Here is a 12440-nt window from a genome sequence, read left to right on the forward strand (position 1 = left end):
ATGTTCATCGTGTTTCACTGTTGCAGTCATTACTCTTGGGTTATCCTGCTGGCAGGCTACCTACAGTTGGCCTGAATTCCAAAGTCCTGGTCCGGCGTCGGTTGCTGTCGCCTCTTCCCTGACATCAGTGCGCCAGGGGTATAAAAGATGCAGCCGACGCCATTTTCTTCAGTCTTTCTTGCTGCGCGGTGACCGAAGCAGAAGCGGTTCTCAAGTGCCGGTCGGCTGACTCCTGAGATTTTCGTGTTCGAATTTCAGATCCGAAGTCTTCATTTAAAGCGAAGTACCCCATTGCGGAAACTTTTTTCTTGCTCCAGACCGATGTCAGAAAAAGTTAATAATTGCATTTCTTGTGGGAAGCAAATACCTCATAAGGACTTCCATTCTTATTGTATTCCTTGCCTAGGCCCTGATCACGATGTAGCTAATTGCAGATTTTGTGCAAGATTTAACCAACGCACTATTAAGCGTCAGTACGATTTTGCATTTCATTACTCTGGCCAAAGATTTAATTACACCATGTCATCAGATAGCCATCCGACTACCGCAATTCATAACAAACGCAAGGAAAAGGACAGGCATCCGAGTTCCAAAACTGACGACGAGGCTTCTTCTAAGCCAGTCGCCGATTCTCAGTAAGGAGCTTTCGCAGCCCCTGACGCCCGCTACCTCAGAGCCGCAGGCTGCTTCTGACTCCCACGTGGAGCAGACTAGGCCTCTGGAAACTCAAGGTATTGGACACTTGGAGAATATTCCCTCAGATGAGACTGGAGCCGCTGAGCAGGCTTTGGCTTCTGAGGGTGTTTTCAGGCCTACACAGTTATATATAAAACTGACTACAGCTCCAAAGGCAAAGACTAAAGCACCACTAAAGACAAAGAAACAAGTGCAGCAAGCTCATGGACAGGCCTCCATGCCTAAAAAACAGATGCTCAAAATGGCTGAAGACCTAATTATTTTGATCAGGGGTTCCCATCCTCCTCCTGAGAAGAGGCCTAGGCAAGAGACAGAATATGAATCTTCAGATCAGTTTTCCATTTCCTCTGGTTCCTCTTCTGACCAAGAATACTCTCTCCCTCCCTATGAGGATTCCGATGCTGAAGAATCTATCCCTTCAGCCTCCTCTCCTAGGATTTTTCTTTTGGGGAAACCCTGCATACCATGAGGGACCACTTCCACTGGGAGAGCCAAGACTACTCAGAATCTAAGAAAAGGCTTAGAGATTTTCTTTTGCTACCTCAGCACGGGCCTCTTGCTATCCCTCCTGTTTTAGACATTGTAGATGATATTTTCAGAGTCCGGCCTGTCCCCTGACTCTTTTACCCCCTGCACCTGTTAAGCCAGACAGATACTACATGGTTCCAAATTCACATAAATTTCTTTGTAAAAACCCTGCTGCTGACCCAGAAACTGTTTCTCAAGGTCCCAAAGGGGTCAAGGCTTCCCCTGCAAAAAGCCCTATCCCCTCTGATAGGGATTCAAGGGCGCTGGACAGATGGGGAAAAAAGGTTTACACGTCTGCTACCTTGGCTGTGAGGGCTTTAAATTGTCAATTTTATATGCTTAAATATCAGCAATACTTATTGTCACTGCTTAAACAGAAAATGTTAACAAATCCTGATTGTGCAGAAAACATAGAAATGCAGGATTTATTGCATGCAACTGAACAAGTGGGAAAGCATACTTTGCAATGTGGTTTTGATTCTCTGGAGGCCTCTTGCAGGGCTGCTGTTACGGGTTCTGTCATTAGGCGACATGCTTGGTTAAAGGAACAGAATCTGCCTGATCATGTTAAAGCAAAATTATTAGAGATGCTCCATTACAGCATGATATTTTGGTGTTAAAGCAGAAGAGGTGTTGAAGAAAATGGAGGACAAAGCAAAATCTATGCAGACAGTTTAGGATTTCTTACAGCCACCCAGACTTAGCAGGAACTGGCCTACAAAAAAATGGTCCTTTCCAGTGTCAGACAGGCCACAAAGAGGCAGATACAGACGCCCCAGAGGCAGATCCCAGCCCCAAGGCTCATACAGGCCTAAACAATGGGGTGCTTCTACCTCCAAAAGTGGAGAAGACAAAGCACATCTATACAGGAAACAGTCCCAATGACTGTCCTCTGCCAGAACCAAGCACTTATCTTTTGGCAGCCCCCTTAAGGGGAAAACTAGCACTTTTTTTCACAAAATTGGCACATGATCACCCAGGACAAATGGGTCTTGAACATAGTGTCTCAGGGCTACAGGTTCCACTTTCACACCCTGCCAAGGGCAAAAGGTATGCCAGACCTGCCACACAATCAATGGGCAGAGGCACAAAAGCAAGTTTCATCCCTCATGGATATGAGGGCCATTCAGCGAGTACCACAACAAGAGCAGGGACAAGGATTTTACTCTAGACTTTTTTGGTGCCCAGAAAGGACAAAGCCTGGAGACCAATACTGGACCTGTCTATTCTAAACACATTTCTGGACGTTCCAAAATTCAAAATGTTGACTCTGCAGCAGCTACTGCCCATGCTGGGCAAGAAGGCTTGGCTCATAACTTTGGACCTAAAAGAGGCATAACCTGCATGTCCAAATCAGACAATCTTGCAGAAGATACCTCAGATTCATAGCTGGCTCAATGCACTACCAATTCTCTGCACTGCCCTTTGGCTTATCTACTGTTGCCAGGGTCTTCACAAAATGCCTGGCACCAGTAATTGCATTTTGCAGACAAAGAGGAATTCAAATATATCCTTACTTGGACGACTGCCTTATTCAAGCAGAGAACAAAGACATTCTACTAAAGCATCTGGAGTTTGTAAAAAGATTACTAATTTGCCTAGAGTACACAGTAAACGAAAAGAAATCAAAACTAGTACCCTCTCAAGAGATAATATTCCTGGGTGCAAGTTTAATTACAACTGCCCAGATGGCTTATCTCACACCAGACAAACAAAGGCAACTGACTTCTTACTTCAAAATATTGGCAACAAAGACCCAGTTATCTGCAAGAAAAATTCTGCAGGCTTTGGGCTTCATGGCATCCTGCATTCTGCTAATTCCATGTGCCAGACTGCATATGAGGAAACTACAATGGTATCTAAAAAGTGTTTATACTCAACATTGCCACAGCCTGGAAACATTAATTACCCTCATTCCCTACCTGCAACAGGAGTTTTGATGGTGGGCACAGACCTGTCACCACAACAAGGGACAGCCATTCACTTTACCCACAGCCAGGCAGACACTAACAACGGATGCTTCAGATTATACCTGGGGGCAAGCCAGATGCATCTTCATATCAATCAAAAAGAGATATTAGCTGTTCAGAATGCCCTGACAGCTTTCAAGGGTCTACTTCATCCAGGACAACTACTGATAAAGACGGACAATACTACAGTCATGTGGTACATAAACAAGCAGGGAGGCACACATTCCTACCCCCTCTGCAGACAAGCCATGACTTTGTGGGACACAACATTGACTTATCAAGTTCACCTGCAAGCACAATTCCTGCCAGGAAAAATAAATATGCTGGCAGACGAACTAAGCAGAAACCTCATGGATCCCCACGAGTGGAAACTGGATCCACAAGTCTTCAGCATGATAACAAGGAAATGGGGATGCCCAGACATAGATCTATTTGCTTCCCCTCACAACTGCCAACTACAGAGATTCTGCACAAGGACTTATCACAAGCAAGCATGGAAAGTGGATGCCCTATCCTTCAGCTGGAAAAACCTAACAGTATATGCCTTTCCTGCACTGCCTCTCCTCTCTAAGGTACTCCTAAAGGTCAGACAAGAGAAGCCAAAAATTATACTGATTGCCCCAGACTGGCCATGCCAGCACTGGTACCCAATCCTAAAAAACTTGTCTCAAGGTCAAGCCTGGACATTGCATCAAACTTCTCACTTACTGACCCAGCAAAACAATCAGATCCTGCACAGCCAACTCAGGACCTTAAATCTGGCAGCATGGTGGATAATGTAGCCATTCAGAACATTCCTCTCTTCAAAGCTGTAATGGATGTTATTTTGGAGACCAGAAGGCCCAGTACAAGAAAAACTTATGCAGAAAAATGAAAGAGATTCTGTGCTTGGAACCAGAAACAAGGAATTGACAAGTTTGTACCAAATATTCCTCAGATTTTACAATACCTAACTGAGATGCTGGACAGAGGCCTATCTTTTTCATCAGTTAAGATTCATGCCTCTGCCATTTCAGCCCATTACAATACGGAACCACCTATCTTTTCTCATCCTTTAATAAAGCAGTACCTCAGAGGGGCCAAAAACATAAGGCTTCCAAGGAGAGCACCAATACCTGCATTGGACCTCAATTATGTCTTGGAAAAACTCACACTGCCTCCTTTTGAGCCAGCCTCAACAGCTGATATAAAATTCTTATCCTGGAAAACGGCTCTGCTCCTAGTGATAACCTCTGCAAGACGAGTCTCGGAGTTACAGACACTCATGGCTGCGGAACCTTTTATAATTTTCCATCCAGACAGGGTTTCTCTGAGGACAAACCCTACATTTATGCCTAAGGTGGTGTCCAGTGTGGCACTTAACCAAACCATTCACTTGCCTACCTTTTATCCAAACCCACAGAACAAGGGTGAGAGACTTCTGCATTCTTTGGACATACACAGACAGCTACGCTTCTACTTGGACAAAACTAAAGCTTTCAGAAAGACTGAGCAACTTTTAGTGGCATATGCTGCAGGATCACAAGGAAAAGCTATCTCAAAACAGACTATTTCAAAATGGTTAGGCCATTGCATTTGTTTCTGCTACTCACAGCATGGCAAATCAGTGCCTAAGGGCATTAGGCCACATTTAACCAGAGCAGCAGCCACTTCAGCAGCCTTCCTCAGAGGAGTACCAACCAAAGACATCTTAGAGGCTGCAACTTGGAGTTCAGTGCACACTTTTACAAAGCACTACCACTTACCTCTCTACTTTAAATCCAGAGCAGGCTTTGCCACCGCAGTTCTGCAGGGCCTCTTAGCCTCTCCTAATCCTATTTAGCACAGCCACCCAACCTCAGCTTTGGGATTCAACCCAAGAGTAATGACTGCAACAGTGAAACACGATGAACATAGTACAGTTGTGTACCTATCATAAATGTAGATGTTCGAGTGTATTCACTGTTGCAGTCCAGGTTACCCTCCCACCATCCCCCTTTCTTTTGCTGGATCTTATCTGTACTTCTCTGTTCTATACAACCTATGTGGTGTATTTGCTTGTAGATGAAGGAAATGTTTACTTTAGCGCATGCATGTTTATTGGCATAAGTTATTTAGCCTACCCTTTTGGGGGCACCTGACATCTGGGGCAAGAAAAACTGAAGAAAATGGCGTCGGCTGCATCTTTTATACCCCTGGTGCACCGTCAGTGAAGAGGCGACAGCAACTGATGCCAGACCAGGACTTTGGAATTCAGGCCGACTGTGGGTAGCCTGTCAGCAGGATAACCCAAGAGTAATGACTGCAACAGTGAATATACTCGAACATCTACATTTATGGTAGGTACACAACTGTACTTGTCCTAATGCTTTCCCTCCCCTTCCCTACATTCCAAAAGTCCTGTTCAAAATTCAGCAGGATGCTCCCAAAATATTGTTGGTGACTCCCTTTGGCCAAGACAATACTGGTTCCATCTTCTTCTGCATTTAGCCAAGGGCAATCATCACAAGTTACCTCACAGGGTGGACCTACTCGCACAAGACAAGGGATCTCATCTATCCCCATCTGACTACTCTTCAGTTGAGACTGTGGGTGATAGGATTTTGATTCCACATAGACACTTTTTTTCTGAGGACATGCTTAGGGTCCTGCAGGAGGCCAGGAAACCCAATGCTAGGAAATCCTCCTCATCCAAATGGAAGAGGTTTTCTGTTTGCTGTCTTTCTCATAACCTGAATTCACTTGCTGTGAATGTTCCTTTGGTTCTCTCTTATCTGTATGAATTGCTCAATGCTGGATTGGTTTATTCTTCTGTTAAGGTCTACTTATCAGCTATCTCATTTCTCTGCCTTTATCTCCTCCTTTAACTTCTAGATTTGAAGCTAAACAATTCCTTAAAGACATCCTTCATATTAGGCCTCCCAGAAAGCCTGCTGTGCTCCACCCTGGGATCTTAATTTTGTTTTGAAAAATATTTACTAAGCCTCTTTTTGAGCCTGCAGCTTCAGCTTCCTTACAACATTGCTCTTGGAAGACTGTACTTTTGTTAGCCCTTACTTCTGCCAGACGTGTGTCTTTGATTCAAGTCCTTATGGCTCATGCTCCTTTTTTGGCGTTTCATAAGGAGAGGTTGTTGTTGTGTACCAGTCCTTCTTTTATGCCCAAGGTGGTGAATTAGATGTCCCTTACTTAGTCTATTCATTTGCCCACTTTTTTTCCCTTCTCCACAATCTTCCAGTGAAAAGGTGCTGCAGACATTGGATGCGCATAGACAACTCAGGTTTTATTTGGATAAGACTGTTAGAAAATCTGATCAGCTTTTTGTTTCCTTTCATCCTAGGCCCTTAGGATTAGCTGTGTCTGAGCAATCAGTTTCTTCTTGGATCTGTAAGGCCATTTCTTTTTGTTATTCTTTTCATGGTAAGAGCCTTCCTTATTCTGTTAAGCCTCATTTTACTAGAGCTGTGCCTTCTTCTGGTGCTTTTTTCAAGGGTTTGGACACGACTCTATTCTTGAGCCAGCTACCTGGACTTTTTTGCGTACATTTAACAAGCACTACAAGTTGATTTTGCTAAGGCCATCCTTCATGGCATCCTGGAGAGCTGAGCTGGTCCTTCCTCCTTTTTCCTGAGCTTTGGCACTCTCCCAATTGTAATGAATGCTGCAGCAGTGAAATGGACATAGTACAGTTGTGTAAAATCTTACCATAATGGTAGATGTCCTTCTTTTCACTGTTACAGTGTTCACTCCCTCCCTCCTTTCTCTAGTCCATTTCTCTTCTGGATGTACTGAATACCTCTTTTTTCCTTGGACTGGTGTTCCTACTGGGGTTCTGAGGATGGTACATCCGGATGTCACCTTTATACCCTACACAACACGAGGAGCATACGCGTGATGCACGGCGTACCTTAAAGCAACCTAAAAGCTTTGGTGTACTAGCCGGACGTCAGGCCGCCCTTGGCAGGGGATCACTAGTGTAATGAATGCTGCAACAATGAAGAGAAGGACTTCAACCATTGTAGCAAGAATTTACACAACTATACTTTCCAGTTTCACAAACACTTAATAAACAACCTCCTCTCCTCTACCAAGCATAGCTTCAGGCTACACCACAGCACTACTTAATTTCATCATTCATATCAACCTTCACATGGACTCTGGGAACTTTGTGTCCTCTCTTCTTTGACTTATCTAAAGCATTTGACACTGTATCTAATCAGATTCTTCTCCATAGACTGTCCTCACTAGGCCTTGACACCCCCAACCTCTCCTGGTTCCATAGCTACCTTTCTAACAGGCTACAAGCAATAAAATGGTAGAAGGAACAATTACCATTCTTGCCCAAGTCAGGTAGAGTGCTTGAGCCCCATTCTCTTTAATGTTTTTATTAATGACCTCTGCATTGCTACTAATGACACACCTGCCATTCGGTATGCTGATGATGCTACGTCCCTCCAAAAACTTCCATAAAGGACCCAAAAAGCTTTTTCTTCTAGAGAAATATGGGTCAGTAATTCTTGCCTCCTGCTGAGTGATAAGAAAACCCAAGTCATTTCCTTTTCACATCAAAATATGTTTACTGTACAAAAAACAACTTCTCCAACACCTCATTAAACATTGCTTCAATTGAATTTCTATCCCATGAAGAGTTACATGGTGTCATTGTAGATAACCACCTAAAGTTTGATATTCACATACAAAAAGCTATCAAGAAAACCCACGGAAAAAAATTGGATATCGTAAAGCGTTAACTAGCAATGCCGAAAAAAAGCCCCTGCATGTCTCTTACCTTCACTAGTATACACGAACCTTCAGCGATGTCTGCTAACAAAAAAGTTGAATAATGCTAGAACAAGGTAGCTAAATTTGCAAGTAACCAGTGTACAAAATCCCATCTCTGTCTAGCCTTAAAACATTTAGGCTGGCAGGAACTTCCACAGTGTCTGCATATCACCCCGTTAGCAATTGTTCATAATATGTAATCTGCAAACCTCCGCTGCAAGCCTTAGTGGAACCTTACACTCCTGCACAATCCATAGTCAAGTCACCTAGCTAAAACCCACAACTCTGCTGGTCTGTGCTTGCATTCAGGTTAAGACTCCATTATCAGAAATTCTGTCCGTTCAACTACAAGACAACAAACAAACTTATCCAGATTGAAAATTTTTAAAAGAGTTTAAAAGTACTTGGCTTTGCTCTTGCGTCTCCCCAGGCTGGACTGCTGAGGCCCTTACGCTTCTACTTTCCCTACTTATCCATTGACAGTCTTTTTCCTCCAGCCAAATTCCAACTCGTACTCCCTGTCTTCTACAACTTTCTTTTTGTCATTATCACCTAACAAATGCACAGACTACTCATTGTTATGCACCTTCTCTCCGTTTTCTACTCCTATCAGCTGCTGTCCCAAATCTCTTCTCTCTTATTTCTCATACCCATAAGCGTAAATTTGTACTTTGACATTTTAAACATCACTGCATATGCCAGTTTATCTTCTGTTAACATGGAGTGACTTTAAATTTTGCTTAGTGTAGATTTTTCTCTGTTATAGTTGCTTTTCAGTTATAGTATGTCCACATTGTAACTTTGAGCTTTATGTTTTTCTCCACTGTATAAAACTGCCTATTTTGTACCTGGAGCTGTTCTCTCAGGCCTCTGCTGAAAAGATATTACCACAGCCCAGTTGGACTACCCTAGTCAACAAAAGCAATAAATAAATAATATTCCTCTGATACTAAAATGCTGCTCATCGTGGAGGCCCCCTTCTGAGTTATGACCAGCTTCACTTTCATAGTATGCCGATTTTGCTACACAGTCCATTTGTTTTGCATACTAAGAGACGATGTGTTACTTACTGACTCACCCAGAACTGTGTAGAACAAACTGTGTCTGTATTTTTAGCAGAGTTAACTTCCCTAGAAATGGGGCAGCATGAGAATGCACCCAACTGCAAGTCCTGCCTGTGTGTCATTCGTGTTGCATGTGAGTGCGTACTTGCATGTATGAAGATTGTTCCTAAAATGTAGTTCTTAGGTGGTAATTACCTTGGAGTTCACCTGGCTCTACAGTCACCTTCCCTACAGAAGTCTTATTTGACCGTATGCTATTACTGTGTAACACAGGGCACTACTCATTATGGGTATGACTTTGGGTTGGCTAGGAGCAGTGACTCTGAATGAATGCATTAAGAACATCAGGTTTTGTTTCAGCATTAATTGTCCTAGTAGCATATAATGAGAAGGTGCATGTAGCATAAGCTTAGCTAACATTTGGGTTCAATGTCAGCTGCGCTGTGGATGTTGTGCCCATATTCTGTCTTTGTTTTTTTTTCTTTCATATCTTGGTCTCTTACCGGTGATTAGATACATGACTTCATCATTCTCACTGTATTAGCAGTTGACTTTAGCATGCCCAGACTTGGAAGGAGGAATGCCATTTTTTTAACACCATATTTTTTTAACTCACTATGTTATTTTCACAGGGTTTCTTCCGCAGAACAATCCGAATGAAACTGGAATATGACAAATGTGAACGGAACTGTAAAATCCAGAAAAAGAACCGGAATAAATGTCAGTACTGTCGGTTTCAGAAGTGCTTGTCACTGGGAATGTCCCATAATGGTTAGTAACTTTTCGGAAATGATTTAGGCACCTTTTTACTTTTTTTTTTTTCATGTTGCTATATGGTAATATGATGTGCTTTCTTTACTTGTTAAAAGTTTTGGTTGGTTCCTTTTATGAGCTATGAAGTTATGAGCCTTCTATTTAGCTTTCTTTATTCAGAGAAAGCAAACCCTTGTATGCTGATGTCATGGGGCTGAGTGCACTCTTACACAGTCATCCACTGCTTATTTTTGTAGGCAAAGTTCATATGTGCTGGTTTACATATGTAACTCAGAAACAGTCTGTTGCTCCCAGTCCGCACTCAATGATTGTGTTTTTAATGTTTACATATGTAACTCAGAAACAGTCTGCTGCTTCCAGTCCGCACTGAATGATTGTGTTTTTATTGTTTACATATGTAACTCTGAAACCGTCTGCTGCTTCCAATCCGCACTAAATGATTGTTTTTATTGTTTACATATGTAACGCTGAAACAGTCTGCTGCTTCCAGTCCGCACTGAATGATTGTGTTTTTATTGTTTACATATGTAACTCTGAAACAGTCTGTTGCTTCCAGTCCGCACTGAATGATTGTGTTTTTATTGTTTACATATGTAACTCAGAAACAGTCTGCTGCTTCCAGTCCACATGGAATGATTGTTTTTTCATTGTTTACATATGTAACTCTGAAACCGTCTGCTGCTTCCAATCCGCACTAAATGATTGTTTTTATTGTTTACATATGTAATGCTGAAACAGTCTGCTGCTTCCAGTCCGCACTGAATGATTGTGTTTTTATTGTTTACATATGTAACTCTGAAACAGTCTGATGTTCTTCATCTCACATTGCTGCAATCCTTACATATGGGTAGTCCGCTGTCCTCGGTCGGCCCGAATACCAAAGTATTAGGCTGACGTCGGTCAAGGCACTTAAAACTGACATCAGGACGTCAGGGTACAAAAGCGCATGACCGACGTCATTTCCTCAGTCTTTTTTGCCGCATGGTCCGATGCAGAAGCAGCGTTGCAAGTGCCGTTCGGCGTTCTGAAATTTTTCGAATTCTGAGTTTCAGACCGAATCCAAGTTGGCTAAGTACCCCGTTGGGGATTATTTTGGTTTTTTCTTGCCTCAGTGTTTTACCGGATGTCAGAAAAAGTGAATAACTGTATTTCTTGTGGGAAACAGATACCGCATAGGGATTATCATTCTTTGTGTATTCCTTGTTTGGGGCCTGAGCACGACGTTGTTGGGTGTCGCTTTTGTGCTAGGTTCAATAAATGCACTATTAAGCGAAGGTTAGATTGTGCTAGGCTGGTCTTTGGGAAGCGGTGCAATTATAATATGCCGTCGGATTCTCCGGCGCCCGCTTCTGCGAAGAAGCGCAAAGACAAGGCAGTTAAACCCAGGCAAGATGAGTCGTCCGTTCCGGATGCCAGTTCTTTAGAGGCTTCAGTGGAACCGGTGGTTCCGACGGAGACTTCTCTGGAGTCTCAGGGGGAGACTTTGATTTTGCAGGAGGTTGTCTCTCAGGAGGCAGGTCAGGCTGAAGGGGCTTCTCAAGTTACTGTACTCCCCTCCCTTCCTAGGGTGGTTAGGCCTTCTCCTTCGGTTTCCAAGGCTTCTCCCAGAGGCAGGCCAGTTTTAGCTCCTGTTGGGGTCACTCCTAGTTCAGCAGGGTCTGTGCCTAAGAAGCACATGCTTAAAATGGCAGAAGATTTGATTACTCTGATTTAGAGGTTCTATGCCCCCTCCTGATAAGAGGCCTAGGGTGGAACCAGAGTTGGGAAGTTTTGAACAGGCTTCGGATGTTTCAGAGTCTTCGGCTGAAGACTTGCAGGAGTACTCTCCTTATTCTGATTCTGATGCAGATGATTCCACTCCTTCTGCTTCTCCTCCAGAGGATTTTTCTTTTTCAGAGACACTTCATTCTATGAGGGAACATTTTAAGTGGGAAGGTCAGGACTTCTCTGATTCTAGGAAAAGGCTTAGGGAGTTTTTGCTATTACCCCAGCATAGGCCTTTGACTATACCCCCTGTTCTGGATGTTGTGGAAGATGTGTTTGCAGAGGCTTCACTTAATCCTGATTCTCTGCCACCTGCTCCTGTTAAGCCGGATAGGTATTACAGGGTGCCTGAGGCTCACAAATATCTTTATAAGAGTCCTAGGGCGGACCCAGAAACTATTAGTCAGGGACCTAAGGGTGTCAAGGCCTCTATTGTAAAAAATCCGGTTCCTCTAGATAAAGAAGCCAGAGCTTTGGATAGATGGGGAAAGAAGGTCTATACATCTTCTACCTTAGCCATGAGGGCTCTGAATTGCCAGTTTCATATGTTGAAATATCAAAACTTTCTTCTTTCTCAATTGAAGTCTAAGGTGGATGCTCTGGCGGAAGGCATTGAGTGTAAAGAATTGCAAGATTTGGTGCATGTATCTGAACAGGTGGGTAAGCATTCTTTACAGTGTGGTTTTGATGCTGTGCAGGCCTCGTCTAGGGTGGCTGCCACTGGCTCAGTTCTTCGCAGGCACGCCTGGTTGAAGGATCAGAATTTATCTGACCATGTTAAGACAAGGATTTTGGATGCTCCTTTGCAGTCTGATGTGTTGTTTGGTTCACCTGTGGAGTCAGTCTTGAAGAAAATGGAAGACAAGGCTAAGTCTATGCAGAC

At 43.3% G+C, this 12440-nt stretch overlaps 1 protein-coding gene across 2 annotated transcripts in view; it reads left to right on the top strand.

Moving 5' to 3' along the window:
* Positions 1-12440, top strand: part of PPARD (peroxisome proliferator activated receptor delta) — a 598118-nt gene that overhangs the window by 425384 nt on the left and 160294 nt on the right. For both annotated transcript variants that reach the window (XM_044076576.1, XM_044076577.1), the window contains exon 4: positions 9652-9790. In XM_044076576.1, coding sequence (XP_043932511.1) covers positions 9652-9790 — 139 coding nt within the window. The remainder of the gene's footprint in view (positions 1-9651; positions 9791-12440) is intronic.

Source organism: Protopterus annectens, chromosome 7.part0, assembly GCF_019279795.1.
Source record: "Protopterus annectens isolate FY-2018-M chromosome 7.part0, PAN1.0, whole genome shotgun sequence".
Classification (NCBI taxonomy): Eukaryota; Metazoa; Chordata; order Ceratodontiformes; family Protopteridae; genus Protopterus; species Protopterus annectens.